Source organism: Microcebus murinus, chromosome 8, assembly GCF_040939455.1.
Source record: "Microcebus murinus isolate Inina chromosome 8, M.murinus_Inina_mat1.0, whole genome shotgun sequence".
Taxonomy (NCBI): domain Eukaryota; kingdom Metazoa; phylum Chordata; class Mammalia; order Primates; family Cheirogaleidae; genus Microcebus; species Microcebus murinus.
In genome coordinates, this window is record NC_134111.1 from 3,438,635 (window position 1) to 3,465,806 (window position 27,172).

Below are 27,172 nucleotides of genomic sequence, written 5' to 3' on the forward strand. Positions count from 1 at the left end.
TGGCAGCCCCACGAGCAGCTGGCTGGCAGCAGCCCTGGCCTCAGTCCCTGCCTCTAGGAAGCTATATAATTGCTTTCTTCGTTATTTGTGTGTTTTTTTAATTTGAGAAATAATTCACATATTATAAAATTCATCTTTTTAGAGTATACAGTGGCTTTTAGTACATTCACCAGATTGTGCAACCATCACCACTAATTCTGGAACATTTTAATCATCTCTAAAAGAAGCCTTGTACCCCTCTGTAGTCAGTGTCCACTCCTCCCTCCTCCCAGCCCCTGGCAGCCACGAACCTGTCTACACATTTGTCTGTTCTGAACATTCGTATAAATGGAACCATACATCACGTGGCCTTTAGTGCCTGGCTTCTTTCATTTAGCAGAATATTGAGTTTCATCCATGTTGTAGCATGAGTCAGTACTCATTCTTTTCTCCTTTTTTTGGGTAGTCAGTTTTTGCTAGTCAAGTGAAAGCAGTGGGAATAGAGAAGGAACAAAGAAATCTGTAACTGGTTGTGATCCATTAGTTGTAACACCATTGTACTTGGACCAGCCATTATTTCTTTAACATCCCATTGTATGGATGTACCATATTTTGTTTATCCATTCATTTGTGGTAGACATTTGAATTGTTTCTACTTTTTGGCTATTATGAATGATGCTGCTATGATGCTTGCTACACAAGTTTTTGTGTGAACGTATTTTTTCTCCTTTGTTGAGCACATACCTAGGACTGGAATTGCTGGATTATATGGTAACTCTATGTTAGACTTTTTGAGGAATTGCCAAGTTGTTTTCCAAATATTATAATTGAACAATTTTACATTTATATTTATTAGTGGTATATATTCCATTACTGGTGTATATTCCATTGGAATGTATGAAGGTTCCAATTTTTCAGCATCCTTACTAACACTTGTTATTATCTGGGTGTGAAGTGGTGTCATATTGTGGTTTTGATTTTCTTTTCCCTGATGACTGGCATGTTTTTATGTCTCTGTTGGCTACTTGTATATCTTCTTTGGAGAAATAGCTATTCAAATCCTTTGCCCATTTTTTAGTTGGGCTGTCTTTTTATTGTTGAACTCTAAGAATTCTTTATATATTTGGATATTAGACACATCAGATATATGAGTTGTAAATATTTTCTCCTTTTCTATGGATTTTTTTCACTTTCTTGATTAAAACTTTTTTTTTTTTAAGTCAGAGTCTCACTCTGTTGCCCCGGCTAGAGTGCCGTGGCATCAGCCTAGCTCACAGCAACCTCAAACTCCTGGGCTCAAGCAATCCTTCTGTCTCAGCCTCCCGAGTAGCTGGGACTACAGGCATGTGCCACCATGCTTAGCTAATTTTTTCTATATATTTTTAGTTGGCCAATTAATTTCTTTCTATTTTTAGTAGAGACAGGGTCTCATTCTTGCTCAGGCTGGTTTTGAACTCCTAACCTCGAGCAATCTGCCCCCCTCGACCTCCCAAAGTGCTAGAATTACAGGCGTGAGCCACTGTGCCCGGCCTTGATTAAAACTTTGATGTACAAGTTTTAAATTTTGGTGAAGTCCAATTTATTTACTTATTCTTTAGTTGCTTGAGTTTTTGTTGTCATATCTAGGAAACGATAGCCTAATCTTAGGTCATGCTTTATTTTAGGAGTTTTATACTTTTGGCTCCAACATTTAGGATTTTGATCCATTGTGAGTCAATTTTTATATAGGGCATGAAGTTAGAGTTTAAAATAAATTTTTTGCATATAGCTATTAAGGTTCTGTTAAGACTATTCTTTCCCCATTTAATGGGTTTGGCATTCTTGTTGAAAATCAGTTGACCACAGATGTATAGGATTAGTTCTGTACTCTCAATATCATTATATTGATGTGTATGTGTTGGCCTTATGCCAGTGCCACACTGGCTTGATTATTTTAACTTTGTAGTAAGTTGTGAAATTGGGAAGCATGAGTTCTCAGACTTCTTTTTCAAATTGTTTTGGTTATTCTGGGTCCCTTGAATTTTCATATCAATTTTAGGATCAGCTTGTCTATTTCTGTATAAAAAGGCAGTTAGAATTTTGATAGGGATTGCAGTGAAACCATACATCAATTTTGTGCAGTGTGTGGTATTGCCATTTTAACAATATTAAATTTTCCAATTCATGGACATGAGATAGCTTTCCATTTATTTAAGTCTTCTTTCATTTCTTTCAACAATGGTTTGTAGTTTTCAGTGAATAAATCTTGTATTTCTTTTGTTAAACTTATTCCTAATTATTTTATTCTTTTTGGTGCTATCATAAATGGGATTTTTAAACTAAATTCATATCAGATTTCTCATTGCTAGAGATTTTTGCATATTGATCTTATATCCTGCAGATTTGCTGAACTTATTTATTAGCTGTAATAGGTTTTTCTTGGGGGGGTACTCTTTAGAGTTTTCTATATATAATAGTATACGATATGCAAATAAATATAGTTTTATATCTTCCTCTCCAATCTTTTTGTCCTTGCCAGGACCTCCAGTGCAATTTTGAAAACAAGTGGTAAGATGAGACATCTTTTTTTTTTGAGACAGAATCTCACTGTTGCCCAAGCTAGAGTGCTGTGGCGTCAGCCTAGCTCACAGCAACCTCAAACTCCTAGGCTCAAGCGATCCTCCTGCCTCAGCCTCCCAAGTAGCTGGGACTACAGGCATGTGCCACCATGCCCAGCTGATTTTTTTTCTATATATATCAGTTGGCCAATTAATTTCTTTCTATTTATAGTAGAGACAGGGTCTTGCTCTTGCTCAGGCTGATTTCGAACTCCTGACCTCGAGCAATCCGCCCGCCTTGGCCACTCGCCACCGCTCCCGGCCAAGATTAGACATCTTTGTCTTGTTCTTGACCTTAGGGAGAAAGTATTCCTTTTTTCTCACTCACTGTAGGTTTTGTGTAGATGCCCTTTATCATTGAGGAAATTCCCTTCTATTCCTAATTTGTTGAGTATTCTTATCATCAAAATGTGTTGGATTTTGTCAGATGTGTTTTCTGTATCTATTAAGATGATCATGTAGTGTTTTCCCTGTATTCTAATGGATATTCTAATATACTGATATTCTATCAGTATATTACACTGATTTTTTAATATTAAACCAACCCTATATTCCTAGGATAAATTCCATTTGATCACAGTGTATAGCACTTTTTATAGACTGCTAGATTTGCTTACAGTATTTTGTTGAGGATGTTTGCATCTATATTCATAAGGGATATCAGTCTACAGCTTTCTTAAATTGTCCATGTCTGGTTTTGATATCAAGGTAATACTGACCTCATACAAAGAGTTGTGAAGTGTTCTCTCTTGGTCTATTTTTTTAATTGTTTTTGGAAGATTCTGTGAAAGATTGGTGTTAGTTCTACTTAACCATTTGGTAGAATTCACCGGTGAAGTCATATGGTTCTGAGATTTTCTTTGTGGAAAGTGTCTTAGTTAATAACTACATCTCTTTACTTTTTCCTGGTCTATTTGGATTTCCTGTTTCTTCTTGAGTCCATTTTAGTAGTTTGTGTCCTTCTAGGAATTTCAGCTAGGTTATTTAATTTATTGGCATACAGTTGTTTATAATATTCTGTTTGGCTCTCTCCTGATTGGAAATGTGGGCTGTTATTTTTTCAAGGCAGCCATGGAGCAGGGATAAGAGGGTAAGTTAAAATACCATCAAGTTCACTGTTATCACCAAGATTCATCTGTTTTTCTTGACCAAATGCTCCCAGGGTTACTGCAAGCCTTTGGTGAATTTGCAGAGATCTGAAAAAGGAGATTTTGACTATTTCTGCTAATATTTTCATTGCTTTTATGGAGAGACAAACTTCTGGAGGTCCTTACTCCGCCATTTTTTGCTGACATCATTCATACTGTGTTTTTGCAACTATGTCCTCCAGAGCCAGAGTGCTGGCTGGGGAGCCCAGCATGGCCCCACCCCTACCCCTGCAGCAGTACAGGCTACAGAATGGGTGGCAAGGCTATGCAGAGATTTGGGATTTGGGCTCAATCAGGCTTGAAGACACTCTCAATTTCTGATAGCTTCTGCTGCCCCCTTTTACAGTAAATATTTGTTGAATTGATTAGTAATAGGTTATTAAGTATGAAATGTCTGGTTTCCTTAAATACTAAGTTTGACAGTTGGTATCTCTGACATTTCACTTTGACATGTCTTGTTTTACTTTTATTGTGAAGGTATAGCCTCAGTCTTTCAAACATGCACTGTGGCTTGTGATTATCTTTCAAAAATTTTTTCGAGCAATTTTTGTGAAACCAAAGTCAAAAATTCATGTTATTTTTGAATATGAGTTCCATCGTGGAACCAATGAAGCGCAGACAACTTGAAATATCAATGAAGTGTTTGAGAAGGATGTGGCTAATGAATGCACAGTATGTTGATGTTTTGAGAAGTTCCATTCTGGTGATTGTAATCTTGAACATGAGCCACGTGGGTGACCTGAGACCAAGGATGATAAGGAAAGCTGTAGTGGAAGCAAATCCATCTCAATCTATGTGTGAATTAGCAGCAAGGTTTGATGTTACTATTCTAAAAATATTGGTCCATTTGAAACAAATTGGCAAGGTAAAGAAGCTGGATAGATGGGTACTACATGAATTAAACAAGAGTCAGAAGAGAAAATCATCTTGAAGCTTGCCTTTCTTTACTGTCAAGACATACAGTTGTTACGTATAATGAAAAAAGGATCTTTTCAACAATCACCAAGCATTTGGTACAATGGTGGCATAAAGGTGAACTGCTGAAACATAGTCCCAAACCAAATATTTATCAAAAAAAAGCTAACAGTATCTGTTCGGTGATCCAGTGCTGGTATTATCCACTATAGCTTCATGATCAATCAATTATAGCAGATGGCTACTGCAACCAATTGGACAAAATGATGAGGATGCTTGTGATTAAGCAGCCGAGATTGGTCTATAAAGACAGGCCAATCCTCTTGCAAGATAACATTTGACCACATGTCCCACAAACAGCACTGCTCAAACTACAGAAGCTGTACTTGGGCCAGGCGTGGTGGCTCACACCTGTAATCCTAGCACTCTGGGAGGCCGAGGCGGGAGGATCCCTCAAGGTCAGGAGTTAGAAACCAGCCTGAGCAAGAGCGAGACCCCGTCTCTACTAAAAATAGAAAGAAAGAAATTAATTGACCAACTAAAAATATATGGAAAAGATTAGCCGGGCATGGTGCACACCTATAGTCCCAGCTACTTGGGAGGCTGAGACAGAAGGATTTCTTGAGCCCAGGAGTTTGAGGTTGCAATATAGTGAGACTCTGTCTCCAAAAATAAAGAAGAAGCTGGACTTGGAAACTCGCTGTCATCCGTATTCACCAGACCTTGCACCAGCTAACTACCACTTCTTTCAGGCTTTGGACCACTTCTTGCAAGGAAAAACATTCAATTCTCAACAAGCTGTGGAAAACACCTTTCGTAATTTCATCGCCACTCGCTCTCTAGGCTTCTTCGATGTTGGCATAGACCAGCTACTGTTAAGATGGCAAATCTGTGTCAATACTTTAGGAGCATACTTTAATTGTAGTGCTTCTTGTTTGAGATATAATAAACCACACATTTGATTTGAAATCAGACATTTCATATTTAATGATCTAATACTTGGTAACCTTGTACTTAAACTTCATTTACAAATTATGATGTACAAAATACTTGTGGCTATAGCGTCTCTTTCCCAGGTCTGTGTGTGACCCTAGGAGCCCTAAATAAGTGTTCCCTCCTTACTGAAACTGCAGCTCTGGATGAGGGCTCTGGGTTCTGGCATTCAGGATTTCCACATGGGAGGGGCTGAGTTGCAGTGGTAAGAGGGGCCTAGGCCCTAGGGCATAGACTTGAAGCTGCTATAAACAAATTTTCTGCATAAGTTTTCTTAAGCAGTCAGCTGTCTACATCAGAGGGTGGGTGAGGTTCTTTTTCCATTTTGGCCCCCCACCCCCAGGCTCACTGTCTTTATGCACTTTAGACCCACCTTTAAAAAATATTTGTCCAATTGGTTAGTATTAGGTAATTCTGGAATTGGGCTGTATTTACAAATTATATTGTACTCAGGGTTTACAACCTGACCCTAGAGTGCTCAGGGAGCCCCTCCCCTGTTTGGGCTTGCTAGGTAGTGTGTGTTCCTGGTGTGAGCCTGGCATGAGTGCCAGGAGACCCCTTCAACGCTTCCTCCACCCCAGTTTGGGAGGACCCTGCTGCCTGGAATGATGGCTACTGTCTCTTTCTTTGGGAAGGCAAAAGATACTGCTTAAGCTTTCTGACCTTACTAAAAAGTTTTTTCAGGGAAATGGAATCAGTGTTAAAGATTTCTGCCAGCACTCTGGATCCTTGTTTTATTGCTGACCATGGTGGTCGCTTGGCCGGCAGTGGCCACCGTTTTAGATGCCGGCTGTGGGTGTTTACACTTGGACCACAGGTACCCTTGCCAGGCTCTTGAGGTAAAAACGCACATGAAATGGTGCCTTCCTGGTGGTCTTCCATACAGTCCCTCTGTGTCTACTCTTCCAGGCAGCTGGGGGATTACATTTTTCTCTAAGTTTTGACATCGTGGACCAATTTTGGGATGCTTGGCTATGTGTTGTCCAGATCCCAGGGGACAGGAGCTGCCCTGGTCTGGGTGTCCTGAGGTGGCCTGGGTGCCCTGAGGTACAGGCTCTCAGGGAAGGGAACACGGGAGAAGGTGGGCATACATGCTCTCTCCTTCTTAACTGTTGGCAGCATTTCCCAACTGGCCAGTCCCACTCTGCTGGCTTCGGCATAGGGGCTTAGAGTTTCCTCCTGTGCAGGTGGCATCCCACCAAGACCTCCAGGGCATCCTGCCCTGCCACTGTGGACCTTACCTCAGTGCTGTTTGGGCCCTTCCCAGCTCAGTCCCCTCCCCAGCCGGACCCAGGCCTGCCGGCCTCAGCTTTTGCTGAGCAGTCCCTCGTGGCGGAACAGTGTCCTTTCTATCTGGAATTGACTCCGCTGCCCTTTGGGCGGTCCCAGCGAGTAACGTGAGCTCCCGGCCAGCGAGAGGGGGGTGGCCGCCCTGCCTCCGCGGCTGGGTGGCCCCACGGCCTCGCAGGCTCCGCAGAGCCCCGCCCGGGCAGGCGCGAAGGGCAAGGGTGCGGGACAATGGCCGGAAAGCGGGCTGCAGCCGCCCCGCGGCCCCGCCTGGCGCCCCAGGCCTTCCGACGGCCACCGGCAGGCAGCCGGCTTAATCCAGCTGGGTTTGGTGCCATCCGTGACCAGCTTTCTTGGCGGCGCGCCGAGGGTAGAGCCTTAGGGCTGGTGAGCCCTTGTACCCATCACTGCTCTCAGCCGAGTCTGGCTGCGCTCTGTGGATGGCAGCCAGGCCCAGAGCGGCCGCGGCGCCTGCCGGACGTCACCCAACCAACAAATGGCTGACGGGTGATTTGAACCCAGGTTGGACTTGACTCCAAAGCCTGGCCTGCTTCATTCCATGGGGAATTTCCCGAGTAGACAGGCTCTTTTTGGGCTGGGAGGAGGCCAGCAGGGTGGGGATAGCCAGGGCATCTCAGAGGCTAAGTCACCAGGGCAGGAGGTCCGGAGGGAGCCTGCATGGCAGTTTGGCTTCCCAGAGTGGGGGCCAGGGGCTCCTGGACCTGCCAGGTTTGCAGTGCTCCAGGGGCCGTCTCGGTGGAAGTGTCCGGTAGAAACTGGGAAGAGAGAGAGCAGTGGGGCTGTGGGCTTGGGGTCACTGCATCAAAGTGGCAGATAGGTCCCCAGGGGAGGGAGTGGGAGAGGGACTGTGGGAGGGGAGGCTGGAGGAGGGGCTGGGGGCCAGGGAGGGAGCCAGGAGCAGCCCAGAGGTAGGGGGAGCAGCTGGGAGGCCCAGGGAGGAAAGGAAGATAGGAGCTAATGCTACCCAGTGAAAATACAGCCTGCTCTGAGCTCCTTGTGTGCCCAGGAGCTGCCGGAGGAGAATCGGAGACTGAGCTATCAAAGGTGTCCTTGGCTAAGAACAGAGGAAGAGGGAGGGTCCGGGGTGGGAGTGGAGCTGCAGGCTGCGGCTGGCTATCTGTGCAGGGACCTTGCCTGCGAGGGAACTGGATGAGCCCATTGTTCAGGTGGGGAAGCCAAGGCTCAGGACATAGCAGAGCAGGAGCAGGCACCCTCCCTCGTTAGCCCCTGGACGACCCTGGACGTCTGGGGCATGACGGTGTCACCAGATGGGGGGCGGCCAGGGCACTGACAGGCCAGAGGCCATGCTAGAGAGTGATTTCCACAGTGCGGATGCAAGACAAAACATAGCCAGGAAGCAAGAGGGACATAGGCATGACAACGAAAATCAGGCCTTGGGACAGTCCCGTGAAGCATGCACATGTTATATGCTGCTCAGTTTTGCTGTTCTTTGAGCATCTGGTTCACGCTGTTTGCCAGTTCTCCATTGTCAGTGTGACACATTTAAAGTGTACCTGCTCAAAAGTAAACGAATCTGCTAGAGCCAAGAGGTCTGTATGGCTGTGGCTTCAGGAAAATCTCTATTTCAGACAGCTTTCATACAGATTTGGAGTGCGTTTCTGATGGTTCCGATACATTCATGTGTATACAGCAGCCCATGGCAGTGTGTTAATTTTCTAGCATCCCTGTGGCAGAGTGTGGGGCTGGCTTTGTGTAAATTCCTGCTGACTGTGTGTAGCCAGGCGACCCCTGACACTGGCTTCTGGCTAGCCTCATGGAGGGGCAGGGGAGCAGGCCCAGGCAGTGCTGCTCGCTCTGGGCCGTGCTGCAGCAGGATACCTGCCCCCATACCTGGAATGGTGCCTGCCACAGTAGGGGTGCTCAATGAAGTTGTGTTGCATGAAGGAGAGAAGTGTGGCTGTGCTTGTAGGTGTTACCTCACTTGACCCTTCCAACAGCCCCTGCAGGTAGCTGTTGCTGGCCCATTTTACAGATGAGGAAGCTGAGGGTCAGAGACCACTCTGCTGTAGGTCGCACAGCCTGGGAGCTGGTCTGCCTGGCTGTAGAGCACACACTCTTGGTCTGCTGCCCAGGTTGACATGGCCTCAGTAACACAGGCTCATCTCACGTGCGGCAGACGCCCTCTGGCTGGTCTGCTTCTTCGCAGGCCCTCACACTGTCTTTCTAGGCTTGGGTGAGTGGCAGGCTGGGACAGAGGAAGGTCTGGGGTTGTTGAAGAAACAGAGAGTCCCGAATGGCTGTGCCTATGGGATGCCACAGGAGGGGACAGGAGGGAGCCTGAGTCCAATCCTGTGTGACCTTTAGCAGGTTATTGACCCTCTCTGTGCTTTAATTTCCTTATCTGGAACCAGCAACCTCCCCTTACAGGGACCTGGCACAGAGATGGCTCCCTTGACCCTGCCCCAGGCTGACAATCGTAAAGCTCAGGGACATCTTTTAACAAATGGGCTTGTGTTGGTTGTTAAGATTAAGATTGTGTCTGGTGCTGGGGAGGGCTGGGGAGGAGGTGTGAGACGGCATGCACTCCCGGGCTCTGGGGCTGGGCTTGCTGGCCGCACGCGCAGGCGGGGTGCGCAGGCGGGGTGCGCAGGCGGGGTGCGCAGGCGGGGTGCGCGGTGCGGCTGTGCTGGGGCTGGGACTGATGTCTCCTGCGGGGAGCTGGGCACACTTCATGCCCACAGTTCTTGGCTGGAATGTGCGGAGGAGGACACAGAATGTCCATGTCTCTGACCCTTTGCTCTCTCGCCGGGCGCCCAGGCAGCCCACAGGCCTCCCCAGGACTGGCCGTGGCAGAGGGACTCCGGAAGGCTCCCAGGTTGCTGGGAAACAACAGCCGTCTTTATCTAGGCTGGGCATGCTTCTGCTGGGCATTCTTCACGTCGGCTCCCTGAGGCTGTACTGTCTCTCTGGTGCCCCTGCACAGAGAAGCCTTTGTCCAGGTCTCACAGTGGTGGCCGGGCAGGGCTGTGAGGATTAGAGCTGGGCGGGGTGAGCCTGGAGTCTCTGCTCATCTCGCTGGGCCTTGCTGCCTCCCTTCCTCCCCGCAGGAGACAGCTGGCATTTTCACTGATGGTGCTGAGGTTCAGTTGTCTGGGTGCCTTCAGATGCCACCCATCCCTGTCTTTGCCAGTGGGTTGGAGTGTTCTCTGTGTTTCCCAGCGGGGTGTTCTGGGGAAGCAGCCACAGAGCCTCTCACGAGCTGCCATTGGGGGCTCTGCTGCCTGAGGGCTGTGCTGTGCCAGGGCCTGTGCGAGGTGTGTGGGGCACAGGTGGCAACGTCCTGCACCCGAGGTGCCTGGGGACCCAGCTGGAGAACTGGTCAGACCAGTTTGGGCCAGTCCTGTGGGTAGGGGCTGGCTGCTGGGTGCCAACGGGAAGGTGGACGGGAATGTGGAGGGACAGAGGGCTGTGGCCGGGCTGCTCTTAGGGTCCTGGTGGGAAACACATGTCACAATCAAATGGAGTAACTGAGGAGAGTGTAACAGGGTCTATTTAGGAAGGTGGAGGGGACTCAGGAAGTGACAGTAACTAGAATGCGGGGTCCAGTGTCCAGCAGCAACTGGCTGGTGGGAGTTGAATCAGTCCAACTGGAAGCCAGAGGGCAAGGAATTCTCTCTCCGGGCAGAGAACGGGTCTGGCGGAGCAAACGGAAGATGAGCCATGCTGTGTGCTCACATGGGCCCAGAGGAGAGGTCTGAGTTTCAGCACAACTCGAAAGGCTGGGGCTGGACTAATGTTCTTAGTTTGGCTTCATTTCTGTATCTGTGGAGTAAGGAATTCCAGGCCCAGAATTGCAGGATTTCCTGTTGATTTCTGACTTCTGCAAGGCTCATTGGGTCTTGTTTAGGGTCAGGTGTTGGGATGTCCTCCCTGCCACCTTGGGTGTGTGTTTGTTGGGAAGGAAACCAAGCCTGTCCTGACAAAATCCAGCCCAGCCCTCTGGGGTGGGTTGGGGCCACCAGTCCTCTGTCCCTGATAGCTTGCCCATTGCTGATGGCCTGCCTGGCCACCTGGTGGAGACCAGCGGGGAGCTGGGGAGGACTGGAGAGTGGCCCTGGGCACTGAGGCTCCTTTCCATCTTGGCCTCTTCCCAACTGTTGCCACCGTCCCTGCTTCCTCACCCCTCTGGCCTAAATGTGCACACAGGAGGAGGTGGCTTTGGTCCCCAGAGCACACCTGAGGGCAGGCTGAGGCATGCAGAAGTCCTGGTGAGGCCTGCTGAGTGGCCTTCCAGCCCTGCCCCTGACACATGGGTCCCCAAGTGGAGGAGAGAGGGCATTCTACCTGGGTGTCCTTCCCAGTTTCTAGTCTGTCTCCCTGGGGCAGCACCCGCTGTAGGGCCCACTGCCCCACCCCCACCCCTTAGGCCCTGAGAGGCAGCCCTCTTCTCCATGCTGGGCCCGTCCAAGGACCCCTCTTCCCTGTGGTTGACACCTTCAGGCTGGCCCTCCCACAGGCCCTCCTAGAGTCTCACCTGCTCAAGCATTCTGCTCATGGAGGCGCAGCAGTGGCCAAGTGACTGACAGGATTCAGTCCCCAGGAGGCAGGCCAGAAAGACAATCTCAAAGGCTCTGAGCTTGAGCGCCTCTCTCCAGCCACACCCTGGGCAGACGTTACCAGCCGATTCATCGCTGCTCAGTGAGTCCAGCCACCCTTCTCTGCCTTGCCTTCCAGGCAGCCACCCCAGTTCGCCTCCATGGGAGGTGATGCTTGAGACGGAATGTGCGCGCCGCTGTCCGAGCAGAAGGCGCGGGCGCCGGGGGCTCCAGAGGTTGAGGAGGCAGGGGGTGTCTGGGCCATACCCTGACCACACTCTTGAGTCCGAAAGGGCCCCTCCCGGGCTGGAGTGAGTGCAGGCCTGGCTGGCCGTGGGCCTTTGCCCTGTAGATCAGGGTTTGTTCCCCTCCTCCGGAAGAAAGCCCCCCACCTGCCCTGGGACAGGCAGCTGCACAGCCTGCATGAAAGGATTGACCCTCATCTGTCCCCGCCTGAGGGCCACACTCTTGCCTTCTCCGTGGTTGGGTGTTACATGTATTTAGGGGCAGTCGATTTGAAACTAGCTCATGGTGCAGAGGCAGGAACCCCCGAAGTCTGACCAGTCTGGGTTCCAGTCTGGACTCTGCCACCTGCCGTGTGAGCTTGGCAAGTTGTTAAATCTCACACTCTCTCAGGTGAAGGTCCCTCGTCCGGAGACGGTGGTAACAATAGCAGCTACAGGGTAACCCTGGGATTAAATAAGGGTGCGAATTCAGAGGTGCTCACCTGTACCTGGGTGACGCTCTACCCCAGAGACCCTCTGGGCCCTGAGGAAGGGCCATAGGCAGCCGAGGGAGCTGAGGTGACCGCTGACGGCCCAGGAGACAGCCCAGTGCCGCGCAGACCGAGCAGCCCGGCGCTGAGCCGGAGCGGTCGTCCTCACCCCACAAGGCGTAGCGGCGGCGGCCCTCCCAGCTGCTCCACCTTGCTCCCGCCAGGCCTGACGCTGCCTCCGTCTGCCCTCCCCAGCAACATGTCGGACACCTTGGCCAACGCGGTGTGCCAGCGCTGCCAGGCCCGCTTCAGCCCCGCGGAGCGCGTCGTGCACGGCGGCGGGGAGCTGTACCACGAGCACTGCTTCGTGTGCGCCCAGTGCTTCCGGCCGTTCCCCGAGGGGCTCTTCTATGAGGTGAGCGCGCTCCCGGGCGGGGGGCAGCGGGCGCCGTGGCAGGCCCAGCTCAGAGTCTGCCTGTAGGTGCCGCCAGGACAGGCCAGGGACTGCGCGGGCCCTGAGCCAGCACAGAGCCGTGCATGCCTCTCCTGCTCGGGCCCCTCCCTCACCTGTAAAACGTGACTTGTGCCCCTGGTTGCCGTGGGTGCCAAAGGAGAGTCGCCCTTCACCCAGCTCCTCTGGGCACCGTCTGGCAGGCCCTTTGCTGGGATCAGACAGGAGCATGGCGGCCACTCGGTCTGCCCCACGGTGAGGCGCTCTGGGAGTGAGAGGCCTCAGCGGGGGAGGGGTGCTCAGGGCAGGTGACTCGGGCTGACCTGAGGGAGGTGGCATGCACAGCTCTGCAGCACAGCTCTGCAGAGGCCCTGCTGTGGGAGCACACGGGCATTTGGAGTGTGGTAGGAGCGACAAGGAGAGGGCGGAGACGAGGGTGAGGGGGTCTCGTTTGCCCATGGGCCTCTGCTCTGCAAGAGACATGAGCCACACTGGGCGCTGTGCTGAGGAGACGCTGCAGGGGCAGGGATGGGGGACACCAGGGGCCCAGGCGCTGGATCTCTGCAGTCGTCACCTGAGAGCGAAGGGGCTTAGACTGGCCCCACAGCTCACAAGAGCAGGTCTTTACATCTTCAGCAATCTTGCAAGTTGGTTGTGAAACACAGCTATTATTAAAAATTAAATGATATAAACGTAAAATGAGATGAAATTTTATTAAAAACAAAGGTAACAAATACTCATAACATGCCACTTCCTAGTTATTTTGTTACATTTTAGTATCATCTATGTGTTTGAGGTTATTTCTGTCCCCCATCCTGACGTGGTGGCTACCGCACATCTCAGCTCCACGTTGAAGTCACGTTGCAGCTTGAAATTGGCCGTGGTGGGAAATGGCAAACACTACACATCAGCACCCCCGCCCCACCCCCAACAAAGAGCGACTTGTCAAACATTTACCAGCACACCGCTGGTGGTTGCAGTGGCAGTGGTGACCAGGGGTCAGGTGCTAGACATATTAATATTTTGAGGCAGAGCTGATGGGATTGGCTGGTGGCTGGATGTGGGGTGTGTGCTGTGCCCGGTAGAGGTGGGGCAGCCTTTCATCACGGTGCCTTCAGCCTCCCAGGAAATGCCGTCCCACTTTGGAGTCAGTGGAGGGGTAGGCAGAGCCCTGGGAGTGGTGGCCCTTTGCCTAGAACAAAGCCTGGCACACAGTAGGTGTCTAGGAGATATTGGTTGCTGAATGAGTTTAGACTCCTGCCTCTACAGGTCACCGGGCAGGCTATATCCAGTTGCACCCTAATAAGACACTCATTTTAGGGAACAGGGAACAAATAAACTCAAACAAAGAAATACAGTTGTTAAGGGAGAAGGCAGAGGCAGGCTCTGGCTGCACGTGGGGCCAGCACAGGGCCCGCACTGCCAGCGGCTGCCCAGTGGTGTGCGCACTGGTGTGCTGGCCCAGGACTCTGTCCTCCTGTGGCCTGCTCTCTAGGCCCTTCCAGTGTTGCCTTCCTTCTGTCCCCTCCCTGGGTCTTTGTGGCCTCTGGGGAGCCAGACTTCTCACCCAGAGAAGACATGGCAAGTGGAGCCAAGTGACGCACATACTTCAAACTTGGTCTCCACCCTCCTGGGCTCCTGGTCCCAGCCCTGCCCTGGCCTGCTCTGTCCCTGGCCTTGCCAACCTCCCCAGCTCCGCCCGAGGCTCCCCCCTATTGCACCCACCATCCCAATGGGCCAGTCCCCTCTGCTGGCCAGGCCTGCACCCGCTGCCCCAGCCTCAGCCTGAGTGCCCTCCTCCCAAGGATAAGGGCCAGGTCGGCTCGTGGGAACGATGAGTGGTTTGCTTGTCCTCTCTGTGGCCCTGTTTGCAGTTTGAAGGCCGGAAGTACTGCGAACACGACTTCCAAATGCTGTTTGCTCCATGCTGTGGATCCTGTGGTAAGGATGGCAACTACACACCCCTGCACTGCCTGGCAAGCGGGGTACGGGGCCTCTTCCCTGGCCACCCACCCTGTCTCTTTGTCAGCCTGCAGGCTCCGCAGGCCCGCCGGGCCAGGCTGAGGGCAGGGGGTGCTAGGGTGGACCATGCTTGGGGGGCCGAGGAGTGGGGCCACGCCCACCGGCCACAGGGATCTCTCCTGTCCCAGGTGAGTTCATCACTGGCCGTGTCATCAAGGCCATGAACAACAACTGGCACCCGGGCTGCTTCCGCTGCGAGCTGTGTGACGTGGAGTTGGCTGACCTGGGCTTTGTGAAGAATGCGGGCAGGTGAGGTGGCGTCCTGGGCGGGGAGGATGGCCTTCCTGCAGGCACCACTTGCGGAGGGCCGGCACGTGCTGGGCTCTATGCGGGCAGGTGAGGTGGCGTCCTGGGCGGGGAGGATGCCCTGCCTGCAGGCACCACTTGCGGAGGGCCGGCACGTGCTGGGCTCTCCTGCCTGAACGGATGTGGCCGCTGCCCAGCCCCTTCCCGCAGGGCCAGAGAGCAGCGCCCGGTTTGCGGGTGCAGATGGAGCCAGCGCCTGCTCGGGGAGGGCCCCAGGCTCAAGTGCTCCTTGCTGACAGCCTCTCGGAAGTCATCAGAAACCCCCCAGCCACCCCACCTGCTGACCCCTCCCCTGCCTGTACCCACAGATTGAGTGTCCTGGAGCAAATCGCTCAACCAGGTTGCCCGAATTTACTCTAAATTCAGGGCCACAGATTTCACTGTGCTCAGGGAGTTGCCCCCTCCCAGAAGGCTTGCTGTCTTGCCCTCCCTGCAGTGCCCCCTGTCCTCCCCTGCAGTGGGTGGCCTCACTCTCCCGTCCTGGGGCACAAGCTCTGGGAACCCTGCCCCAGCACCTGTGGCCCTGCCTCTGGGGCGTGGCCTGCTCACCCTGCGCCGAGGCAGGGCTCCCTTCTCCTCTCCTTCCCCCTTTGTAAAGGTGGGGCTGGGGAGCCCCAGGTCACAGCACCCTCGGGCCTCCCCCAGCACTCCCAACAGCTCCCCCCCGCGTCCCACTGCCAGGTCTGCTCGGGACTCAGACCTCGGCAGCTCTCACTGTAGCTGCTGAGGTGCAGAAACACATCCTCCTGGCGCCCGGGACCCGGAGTTCTCGTGGTTCCCTCTGGCTTCGTGGCTTCACCCACTCACTGTCCTGTTCCAGCGCGTGACCCTCCGGTCTCTCCGTGGTGGCTGTCCGGGCTCTGTGCTCAGCCCTGTGGCTGCCCTTGCAAACAGAGTCCAGCGCCCCAATGGCATGGATGTCTGGACAGCCCGAGCCCTCTGCCTTGCTGTCCTCAGCTGCCCACGTGCCGTCTCCACTCCCATGTCCGCGAGAGGCAGCACCCCTCCAGAGACCCTGGCCACGCGCCCTGGCACTCCTTTCCCTCCTGGAGTTCCTCCTGGGTTCTTTGCCCATGCTGCCGGTGTGTGTGCCGCCCCACAGAGGCACGTGGCCGCATCCAAATGGGGCTGTGGGGGCAGGGGCTGCAGTGCAGGGGCCGAGAGGCAGCTCTGGGACCTGTCCTGACTGGCGGGGTCACCGACCAGGTGTGTGCCAGGAGCGAGTCTGTCTCCTTCCAAGCCAAGGCTTGCACAGGGCACTGCCCCTTGGATTGGTTGGGGACGTCTGGAAGAGGCCAGAAGTGTGTTGGAAAGTAGAAGGTGACACAGAAGTACAGTGGTGCCTTCTGACGGGCAGAGCAGCAGCTGGAGTGAGGGAGGCACAGGAGCCCCGGCAGGCACGCGGAACACCCTCCAGAACCGCACAGTCTGCGTGGGGCAGACGTGCCCTGGGGCCGCCAGAGCCCTGGCAGGAGAGCCCGAGAGGCCTCCTGTGCCTCTGCCTGCTGTGCCTCTGCCTGCTGTGCCTCTGCCTGCTGTGCCTCTGCCTCCTGTGCCTCTGCCTGCTGTGCCTCTGCCTGCTGTGCCTCTGCCTGCTGTGCCTCTGCCTCCTGTGCCTCTGCCTCCTGTGCCTCTGCCTGCTGTGCCTCTGCCTGCTGTGCCTCTGCCTCCTGTGCCTCTGCCTGTTGTGCCTCTGCCTGCTGTGCCTCTGCCTGCTGTGCCTCTGCCTGCTGTGCCTCTGCCTGCTGTGCCTCTGCCTCCTGTGCCTCTGCCTGCTGTGCCTCTGCCTCCTGTGCCTCTGCCTGCTGTGCCTCTGCCTGCTGTGCCTCTGCCTCCTGTGCCTCTGCTTCACTGCTCTGGAGCTGAAGGGAGTTCTGGGAAGGCCTCATGCAGGCCGCACATCGAACCTTCGTAGTCCCGAAGCTATAGTTGTGTTTATGATTGTACAGATGAGTGCAAAAAGGCCACGTAAGGGGACACGTGTGCCTGCAAGGGAAGTGCGCAGAACTGTGCATCTCTGTAGGGAAGGACACTAGCAGGGAAAGAAAGACCCTCACTGTGAAGGAATTGTTCCTCTGGCCCCGTTCCCCACCCCCAGCCATGAATGATGCCACGGAATGTGTAGGAGCCAGCGCAAGGAGTAAGCCAAGACTGTCCCTGCAGCGGGTGGCTGGTTGATCCCTCTTTTTGGTTCTCCCTTTTTGGGGGGTGAGACTGAGCACAGCTGGGTGACCCAGGGGCTCAGGCCTTGGACGGACAGGTAGGGACCTGCTGAGGTTTCGGGCTGTTTGCTCAGCAGGTGGCTGGAAGATGGCGGGCTTCTCCCGAGTAGCCTGGGGGAGCTGTCCTCCCGAGGTGGTCCGTGGCTGGCCCGGGTGGCGCGGGGCTCACAGCTCCGACCTGGCACTCAGCGAGCTCTCGTTTGTTTTCCCTTCGAAGCTGGGGGGTGGGCCTGTGAGCCTTTTCCCACAGAGCAAGCTGCACAAGGCGTGGCGGAACTTCTCGGCCACAAAGAAGTACATGACGGGGTCCAGGGCCCCGTTGAGGCTGGTGAGGCAGGAGGTGATGCGGTTCCCCAGGGCCAGGGCGCGCTGCGCGGCACAGGAGGTGCCACCGCTGCGGTAGTGCAGCACGTAGACAGAGCGGTTGACATGGTAGGGCACAAAGCAGACCAGGAAGATGGCCAGCACCATGGCGATCATGCGCACGGCCTTGTTCTTGAGGCGCTGCTCCACGCGGGGGCCCTGCCGCAGGCTGCGGATGATGAGCAGGTAGCAGGTGACTGTGGTAACAAACGGGAAGGTGAAGGCCACGGCTAGGGACACCAGGGCATGGTGGGAGGCCTTCTCTCGGTACAGCTGCAGGCAGACGACCGTGTGGTTGGTCTGCACGGTCTGCGGGCTCACCAGCAGTGGGGCCATGGCCACGGCCACCACCACCCACAGGAAGGCGCAGGCCAGGTGGGCGTAGAGGGGCCTGCGGAGTTTGAGGGACTTGACTGGGTGCACGATGGCCAGGAAGCGGTCAGCGCTGATGCAGGTGAGGAAGTAGATGCTGGCGTACATGTTGAGGTAGAAGAGGAAGCCAGTGAGCCGGCACGGGATCTCCCCAAATGGCCAGTGGTTCCCGGAGAAGTGGTAGACCAGGCGGGTGGGCAGGACCAGCACACAGGACAAGTCGGCCACGGCCAGGTGCATCAGGAACACATTGGCCGGGGTGCCTGACTTGTGGTCCCGGATGAAAAGCCACAGGGCCAGGGTGTTGCCAGCAAAAGCCAGGATGAAATCCAGGAGGTAGAAGCAGGCAAACAGCATGTTCTCCAGTGGCGTCTCCTGGCCGCATCGCTCCATGGTGGCCAGGGAGGCATTGGCCATGAGAGCTGGGGAGGCTACCTCAGGGCCATTCATGCTTTGGCTGGAGGCAGAGCCTGGTGCCAAGCCTGCAGGGGACAAGCAAACGAGTCATGGAAGCCTCACACTCTCCAGGTATCCAGAAGTGAGGCTCGGGTAGCTGCAGACCACGCCCCCAGCTCAGGGGCACTGCCTCTGAGACTGCTGAGGGACCTCCCTGTCCACCTGGGGGCGGGCGATTGTCACAGGCATTCTGAACTCCAGTGAAAGGCAAAAGCAAAACCAGGCCCTAGAACTCCCCGCTGCTGCAGCTACGTCCCTGCCTGGCAGGCGAGGGCCTGGCCTGGTGCCAGGTGGCCCGCAAGCCTGACACTCCTCAGCACGCTGTGTCTCAGTCCTCCCTCAGGGCCAGGAGGACGGTCAGCACCGCAGCAGGGGCGGGGCGAGGCCTGGGCGGAGGGAGGGTGGAGGGGAGGCCTGTGTATTTTGCTCAGCCCTAAGGTGTGCTGAGCGGCGGGGATGGCACTGGTGTCCCCAAGCCCCCTTTCTGATGGGTGCGTGGGTGATGTGTTCCTGAGTCCTGCCGGCTCTTCTTCAGCCCTGGCCTTGGTGGATGAGCCCTGCTCCTGCCTTTCTGACGCGCCTGCCTAGGCCTCCACGCCCTCCTGTGGCCGCTGGCCTCCTCAGGCCAGGGGCAGGAGGGCGCTTGCCTGTAAGATCGCCTTTTACCCACGTGAGGGATCCGGGGTTCAGCTGCTCCGAAGACTGCCCCAGCAGAGCGTTCTGGGCCGAACTGTTTTCCTACTGCTCCCAGGAAGTGGGATCTGTCCCTAGGTTGCAGTCGAGTGCACGTTCCCCGTGAGAATGCCAGATAACACAGTCCTCTGACTCGGAAGGGTCTCAGCTGACACTCCCAGGACTGCTAACCTGAGGTGAAGGGCGGTGGACAGCTGGGGGGTGCAGAATGTAAGGTGACTTTTGGGAACTCAGGCGAGTGCCTGGAGACAGGCTTGAGCGGAGCCCCGGGGTGGGCTGTGAGGGCCTCTGAGGGGGCCGTGGATGTGGGAGGGACGGAGGGGAGCAGCCCTGCGACAGGGTGGGCCTACAGGGGTAGGGAGGAGAGGGCAGGTGCTGGTGGGTGGGCCTGGAGACCGGAGACCAGATGCGCAGGGCTGCAGCCAGGTGCTGGGGGAAAGGAAGGACGACAGCCCAGGGAGGGGCAGGTAGACAGGTACGACCACCCACACCACTGGCATGGTGAGGGCCCGTCTGTGTTCGCTGGCACCAGCCCTAAGAGGAAGGCATCATTAGCCTCATTTTGCAGATTAGAATATCAAGGCTCAGGCGGGGCGCAGTGGCTCACGCCTGTAATCCTAGCACTCTGGGAGGCCGAGGCGGGCGGATTGCTCGAGGTCAGGAGTTCAAAACCAGCCTGAGCAAGAGCGAGACCCCGTCTCTACTATAAATAGAAAGAAATTAATTGGCCAACTAATATATAGAGAAAAAATCAGCTGGGCATGGTGGCACATGCCTGTAATCCCAGCTACTTGGGAGGCTGAGGCAGGAGGATCGCTTGAGCCCAGGAGTTTGAGGTTGCTGTGAGCTAGGCTGACGCCATGGCACTCACTCTAGCTTGGGCAACTAAGTGAAACTCTGTCCCAAAAAAAAAAAAAAAAAAAAAAAAAGAGAATATCAAGGCTCAGCATGTGCTAACTTGCTTAAGGTCACTTGTCCAAGGAGCAGTGGCCCTGGAGCTGGGAGTCAGACCCAGGAAAGCCCAGGACACTGCCTTGCCTCTAGGGGGCGCCAGGACCGGGGCCAGAGCCGGGAGTGTGGCTTGGTGGCTTTGTCCTAGCTCTGGCTAGAGCTTCTGGGGCCTGGCTGCAGGACTGCTGCCTAAGAAGAGGGGCTGCTGCGCCAGTGTGAGCTGAATAGGTGCAGCCCGTTGCTCAGAAAGCAGAAATTTCAGGACAGCGACAGCAGAGCATTAACCCAAGTGGGGCCCTGTGGGACTGCAGGGCTCACACACCCTGCGGCTCTGAGCAGGACTCCCCCGGGACTGAGACTGGGTTCTGAAAACTGTCTGGGCTGTTTCTGGTTTGCTGACATATCTGTTTTACAAGTTCTGATACTGACTTTGCGGTATGATCTAAGATCGCTCTTGCCTCTCTCTCCCTTGTCCCTTACAAACTCAGACCTCAATCTGGACTCCTGTTCCTCGAGGCTCACTGCTCCGACCGACACCGAGCAGGTGACCTAGAGGAAAGGTGTGGGGGCAGCCAGGGCCTAGGCAGCTTCTGGGCCTCCGTGGAGGGGTGCTGGGCAGGTGTGGCTGTGGGAGGAGCCAGTGGTGGCAGCACTTTCCTCTGCGTTGGGCACCTGTCCCTCCCCAGCCCGAGGCTACTCCCAGGCAGGTTCCTTTGTCTGGCTCCTGCATGAGCCAAGGCTGCCCAGTGGGCGAGTGCTGGGTTCCAGAGGTCACTGCAGCGTGGGACTGTGGGAGCCACTTGCCCTCTGCAGGTACCCGACAGAGGGACAAAATCACTGGGGTGGGCCACTGTGAGTGCAGACTGCTCAGCCTTCAAGACACAAGTCATACCGTTATCAAAGAGACAGGGGCAAGAAACACCCTGTCTCTACCCGCGGCCGGCTCCCCTTCCTTGGGAGTCCCTGGGCTCCCTGCCCGCCCTGCCCAGCTGCCCCTTACCTTGAGCCAGGTCTGGGAGGAAGGGGCAGGAGTCTTCAGGCTGGCAGGTGAGCTGTGCCCGTGGGTGGCGGTGCCGTCGGCGGGTCCGTGCAGCTGTGGGAGGAAGGCTGGCTATTTAAGGGGAGGAAGGGAGGCCGCAGGCCCTCTGGCCCTGAAAGGCCACTTCATTCCTGAGGGGCCCTTGTGTAGCAGACTGCTCTTCTGGCTGCTGCTGCTGCCACCGGGGCTGTGAATATTCCAGTGTGTCCCCAGCCCGTCCCCCCAGCTTGGCTGCTCAGCGTCACAGAGGCTGAGTGTGTGACTGTCTTCGGAGCCTCAGAGTGGGCGAGGGCTGGTGGGGGCTCGGGCTGGACGGACGGACACAAGAGGGCGTTTCAGAAGGGGATGGCTCCTCCTGAGGGGGGCTGTCTGCCATGGCAACAGGCCAGTGCTTCCAAGACTGCTGGGCGGGCAGGAGGGGTCTTGTGAATGCCGGGGGGCAGGCTGAGCAGTCTTGTTTGGGCCAGTGAGAGGGGACTCTTTCAGGACACTTGCCGTAGGGGCCTTGTGTCCTGCCCTGTATAATTAGGCCCCATTTGGGCGTTCGGAATAAATCACGGGCTTTCTCTGGAGCAAGGCACAGCTGCGGGAGCCTCATAATGGGGTGCTGTCTCGCCTGCGGGGATGCGGCTCAGCCGCAGGCTGGCCCCCCTGCGCGGCCACCCTCTCTGGCCAGGGCTGTGGAGAGGCCCCGCTGCCTGCTGGCCCCACAACTCCTCCCTGGGTGGCTGGAGTGCATTTGGGTGACCAGTGGTCACTCCTGAGACTGTGGACAATGCTCGTTTCTCCTTATCTTCCCAAAAGTGATAAATCTGGTAACACGGGGAACCAAATCACCACTCACAGTTTCAAAAACCTTAAAATTTTTTAATGACAACATTGAAAACTGTATGTGGCTGGCATTTAGGGAGTGCCTACCATGTGTACTATCTTTCATTTGTCTCCCCACGTAACCCTGTGAAGCTGGGTTATTGCCCCATTTTACAGATGAGAAAACCGAGACTCACTCGTGGCAAACACTAGGAAGAGGCAGAGCCGGGATTTGTACCCAAGTGTGTGTCACTCCAGAACTTCAGCTTTGTGTATGCGTTTGCTTGTTTTTCTGTTACATTTTGAATCTATAATCCTTAGGTTTCACCTTAGTTTTACCTGGAAAAAAATTCTGAAGGTTGCCTTTAGATCTGGTGCTGCAATCGGGTCTGTGGAGAAGGTGTTTCCCATCTGGGGTTCCTTCAAGAGATCCAGGCTTCTCAGTTCATCCTGCCTGGGTGCCGGAGGCCTGTGCAGGTGTCTGAGCTGGCGGGGTCCCTTTCCCGTCAGGCCCCAAGAGTGGCTCTCAGTGGCTGGAAGTGTGGCTGTTTGCCACTGGCTGCCCTGAGCAGGGAGTTTCCGGCTCACAGAGCTTCTGCTACTGGGTGACCACTGCCGGTGGCCTCAAAGGCACTGACCATTGCAATGGAGTCGAGCTGATTTCTATAGCTTTGAAGCAGAGTTTGCTCCATGTGGGTTGAATGCTGTCCTGATGCCAAGGAGGGTCACCATGCCTGGGAGAAGGCTTATCAGGAGCAGATGCCCTGCCTGTGACAGAGACCGTGGAGGTGGCCGGTGGGGGGGGTGGAGCACAGGTGTCTGGAGGGGGTGGGCTCCGGGGGTCACGGTGATGAAGGATGCAGCTGTAGGCCGCACCTGCTGCCCACTTTGGGGGTAAAGACAGCTAGGCTTCCAGCCTCGGCCACCTGCCACACCGAGATGATGCCTGTCGTCTGTCTCTCTGGCACAACCATTCATTCACTCACACGTTTAACAAACTGACCCCAAGCCGCTGCCCGTGCTGGGCAGTGAGGTCCAGTGGGGGCACAGCGGAGTGCCAGTCGGCTGGGCACCTCACTTGGGCCCTTCCCTTACACACCAGCTGGGATGATCAGACACCCCGCGGCAAGCAGAGTGTGGCCCTGTACAGGACAGAGTCCAGGTGGCAGGTGTGGGGCCGGGCAGGGGTGCTGAGCTGGCTGCCTGGCATCTGGGGTGTGCTCGCTGTAATCTGGCTGGAGGACTTGAGTCTGAGGCTTAATGTCCCGAGCAGACTCCCTGACCAAGTGTGCAAGGTGCCAGCGCTGCATGTCAGGTTGCTGTGGAGGCCGTGGAGGGTGGAGAGGCTCCTCTGCAGCTTGGGGGCCTTGGGGGAGGACCCAGAGGCACCGGGAGCACATTGTAGATCAGGTGGCAGGTGGGAACCGGCAATGAAGGGAGTTGGATGGGGCCTTTGTGTGTTTTTGCCTGGGGACCCTGGATCTAAATTCCTGCCACCTTGGGGGCCGGAGGAAACAGAAACCATGTTGATTTCTCTCTCAGTGAGACCACAGCTGTTGCCCTACACAGGGAGCAGCATCGGAAATTACCCCGAGATCTTCACAAAAAAGACTCTGTCGTGGCAGTTCCTGGGTTGGGGGCCTCCGCCTGACATAGCCGTGCTTGTCTCTGGAGACAGAAAATGCCTGTGCGTGCCCAGGCCCCTCTTCATCCGGTGGACCCCAAAGGAAGGGGGTTCGCAGGCCCCACGGCCCAGCACTCACTGCCACTCTCCTGGGCGCAGGACCACTTGCTAAAACTTGTGTGTTGGGGACATTTGACAAATAAAACGACTTCGGCAAATGTCATTTAAACTCCTGCTGCATTCCACCCAGCGTCCTAGGCTCAGACGATGGGAAAGAGGAGCCCACCACGCACAGATGGCAGGCACAGCCCTTCTGGTAACTTCACTTCTGGTCTTTTCCCGAGCACAGGTTCCTTTTCCGGGACTCACCTGTGCCTTCCAGGCGGCGTGACTGGCCACCTGTGCAGGGCCCTGGGCAGGGGGTCCGGGGCAGGGGGCTCTGTCCCTAAGGCCCGCCCTCGCCTCCCCCAGGCACCTCTGCAGGCCTTGCCACCACCGGGAGAAGGCCAAGGGCCTGGGCAAGTACGTCTGCCAGCGGTGCCACCTGGCCATCGACGAGCAGCCGCTTGTGTTCAGGAACGACGCCTACCACGCCGACCACTTCAGCTGTGCCCACTGCGGGTAGGTCGCAGCCCGCTCTGCCACAGGGCAGGCGGAGAGCCAGGGCCGCCGGAGCCAGGGCAGGGCACGGTGAGGCGGCATAGGGAGCCGGAGGGTCCGAGGGGGTCTGGAGAGCGGGGCGCAGGGCTTCGGGCAAAGCGGAGCAGGAAGCGTCCCTCTCCAGGGCTCTGACTGGGGGCACTTGAGACTCAGGCTGGTGGCCCAGGCCCCTGGATTGCTGGCTGGGTGGTGAGATGGAGCGGAGGCCGGGTCGGGGGCAGCAGAGCGGCTCCTGGAGGGGCCTGTGCTGGCTGTGGGGTGGGGGAGAGACTGCAGAGCCATGGCCTGGTCCCCCAGTCCCCTCTGTGCCTGCCTCAGACGCCAGTCTGTTTGGAGGGGGAGGCCCGAGAACAGACCTGCCTCTCAGAGGCCGGGCGGTGCAGAACACAGGCGCCCTTCTGCCCGGGCGTGCTCTGGGGCTGTCTGGGGCACAGGAAGTCTTCAAAGGGCCCAGAGATCAGAGAGGGCTGCCTGCTGCAGTGCTCCGCGGGGACAGAATGGGGCCTCTCGGGGAGCTGTGCCCCGGGTGGAGGGGCTGGTGTGACCCTGCAGAGAGGCAGGGATGGCACCCCTGGGTCTGCGCTGTCTTCCAGCAAAGAGCTGACTGCTGAGGCCCGTGAGCTGAAGGGGGAGCTCTACTGCCTGCCTTGCCACGACAAGATGGGTGTCCCCATCTGTGGGGCCTGCCGTCGGCCCATCGAGGGCCGTGTGGTCAACGCACTGGGCAAGCAGTGGCATGTGGAGGTGAGCCAGGCCAGCGGATTCGTGGCCTGGGTTGTGGGGTGCCCCGGTTCAGGGTCATGGTCAGAGCCCTCCTGTGTCCCTACCCAGGCCATGTGGCTGGCTCCCAGCAAGGACCTTCCTCCTGGTGGCTGGCCCTCCTTGTACTGGCCCTGGCCGGGGACCCAGCCTGCCTGTGGAAGCCAGAGACCTGAGCCCACAGGGCGTGGCTGGGAAGCCCTGTTCACCTTTCCCCCCCCTCCTGGCATGCTAGGAGATTCCAAAGTCAGGAAACACTTTGGGGACAGTCTGCCCAGGGCACCCTGTGCGGTTGTGGTTGATAGAACCAGCTGTGTGCATGGCCTGTGTAGACATGGAGCTGGTGAGCCCCTCAGGTGTGTGACTCGGGTCACCTGATCATTTGGTCCCAGACTGTGGGCTATCATGTTCTTACAGACACACTTGGAAGGAAGTTTATGTGCCCAGGGGCCTGGCCAGCCTTGTGTCTCGAAGCTACGTCTTGGGCAGCCTGTTTGAGAAGGTCCCTGGCGCAGGCCCTGACGGCGTCCCCCGGGGCAGGCGCCTCCCCACTGGCCCAGTCCTGGAGGGACAGGAAGGCGCCCATGCTGTGGCACCTTGCTGGCACCTGATGCCCCCGCTGAGACTGCCAAGTGGGAGACCAGCTGGGAGAGGACGGTGACCTGCAGTGTCACCATGGGAGGTACCTTAAAGGAGGAGCTGGGTGTGCTGACCCCATGGCAGGGGTCCTCAATCTCCAGCCCGCAGACCACATGCGGCCTGCCAAGGACATTTATCAGGCCCTCGGGGTTTTTGCTGCTGCTGCCTGTCCTGCCTAGCAGCCGACTTGTCCCAGCCCTCATGCACATGTGTGGAATGTGCGCCGCACTCTCCAATGGCCCTCCAATGGTCTGAGGGACAGTGAACTGGCCCCCTGTTTTAAAAGTTTGAAGACCCCTGCCCCAGGGCATCCACGGAGGTGTCAGCCCCTCTGCCCAGTGTGAGCCCTGCAAGGCTACCACCTGCTCAGTCTCTGCTTCCTGTCTCCTGGGGTCACCACTGTCCCCTGGAGTCACCGCTCCAGCCCTGATGCCACCTGGCTTGCACTCTGTCCTCCCAGCACTTTGTCTGCGCCAAGTGTGAGAAGCCGTTCCTGGGACACCGGCACTACGAGAAGAAGGGGCTGGCCTACTGCGAGACCCACTACAACCAGGCGAGCCGCGCGGGCCTGCGAGGACTCGGGGTGGCGGGCGCAGCAGGGAGCAGGAGCGGCTTCAGGCAGACTCCTCAGGAGCCCTGTGGGGCGCTGAGCCCAGGCCTGTGCCCTTGGCCCTGGCTCCTGGCTTGGGGTCTGGGCAGCTCTCTCGGCCTCAGTGTCTTCATTTGAAAAACCTGCCCTTGTACCTAGGCCTGTTGTGAGGACCGAATGAGATGGCAGTGTGAGGTCCTGGGCATGGGGGTGACGGTGCCAGCAGCCGCCCCCTCTGCCACTCTGCTACAGAAGGCTGGGAATGCTGATGGGACGGGCCACCCAGGCCCACCCCTCGCAGGACACCAGCAGGATCACAGGGGCCTTTCGGGGAGCAATGCCTCAGCCTGCTGTCCTTCCCAGGGGGTGTATTTGATGGGCCAGGGGTCCCCTGTGCCCAGCAGGAAAGACCCAGGGGGAGGCCTAGGGAGAGGCCAGGCCAGGGTGCACTCTGGCCCTGGGCTGGGCCATGCCTGCCTGTGGCCGCACTGACAGCCTGCTTGGTCCACAGCTCTTTGGGGATGTCTGCTACAACTGCAGCCATGTGATCGAGGGCGACGGTGAGGCCCCTGTGTCCCCAAGCCCCTCCCTCCCCTGCCCTGCCTGCCTGTTCTCCTGGCCTGCAGCTGCAGGCCCAGCTGGCCCTGCTCCGCATAGCTGGACCTGTGGCAGCCTGGCCAGGCCTGCTGAGCTGCATGTCTGCCCCACAGTGGTGTCGGCCCTCAACAAGGCCTGGTGCGTGAGCTGCTTCTCCTGCTCCACCTGCAACAGCAAGCTCACCCTCAAGTAAGTCGGCGTGTGGCGGGTGCAGGGTGGAGAAGACTTCTGCCGGTCCCTCCTCCCATCTGCCTTGCCTGGGGACAGCCAGGCCCCACACAGCCCAGGGAGAAGGGGACGGGTCCGGACACCCAGGGCACAGTGAGAGGAGAAACACATGGGCTGGCTCGCCAGGCAGCCTCGTGGGGTGTGGGGATGGGCAGCCCCTGGGGCCCGTCCCGCTGGCTG

General features: G+C 56.1%; 2 protein-coding genes across 3 annotated transcripts in view; one reads left to right on the plus strand and one right to left on the minus strand.

The window, feature by feature from the left end:
* Positions 1–27,172, plus strand: part of LIMS2 (LIM zinc finger domain containing 2) — a 31,528-nt gene that overhangs the window by 3,960 nt on the left and 396 nt on the right. The window contains exons 2-10 of one of the 2 annotated variants that reach the window (XM_076005447.1): positions 12,467–12,626; positions 14,537–14,603; positions 14,813–14,933; positions 23,771–23,836; positions 23,992–24,141; positions 24,774–24,924; positions 26,039–26,131; positions 26,679–26,727; positions 26,878–26,953. In XM_076005447.1, the coding sequence (XP_075861562.1) occupies positions 12,467–12,626; positions 14,537–14,603; positions 14,813–14,933; positions 23,771–23,836; positions 23,992–24,141; positions 24,774–24,924; positions 26,039–26,131; positions 26,679–26,727; positions 26,878–26,953 (933 nt within the window). The remainder of the gene's footprint in view (positions 1–12,466; positions 12,627–14,536; positions 14,604–14,812; positions 14,934–23,770; positions 23,837–23,991; positions 24,142–24,773; positions 24,925–26,038; positions 26,132–26,678; positions 26,728–26,877; positions 26,954–27,172) is intronic. The other variant, XM_012739939.3, reaches the window with a different exon arrangement.
* Positions 17,376–21,148, minus strand: GPR17 (G protein-coupled receptor 17). Its single transcript, XM_012739941.3, has 2 exons — positions 21,048–21,148; positions 17,376–18,429 (listed from the first exon to the last, which is right to left on the minus strand). Exon 2 carries the CDS (start codon positions 18,395–18,397, stop codon positions 17,378–17,380), a length of 1,020 nt encoding a protein of 339 aa, XP_012595395.1. The 5' UTR covers positions 18,398–18,429; positions 21,048–21,148; the 3' UTR covers positions 17,376–17,377.

Bases quoted from the DNA above. Each gene is read 5' to 3' on its own strand.
- GPR17 (XM_012739941.3), bottom strand. From the start codon at position 18,397: ATGAATGGCCCTGAGGTAGCCTCCCCAGCTCTCATGGCCAATGCCTCC.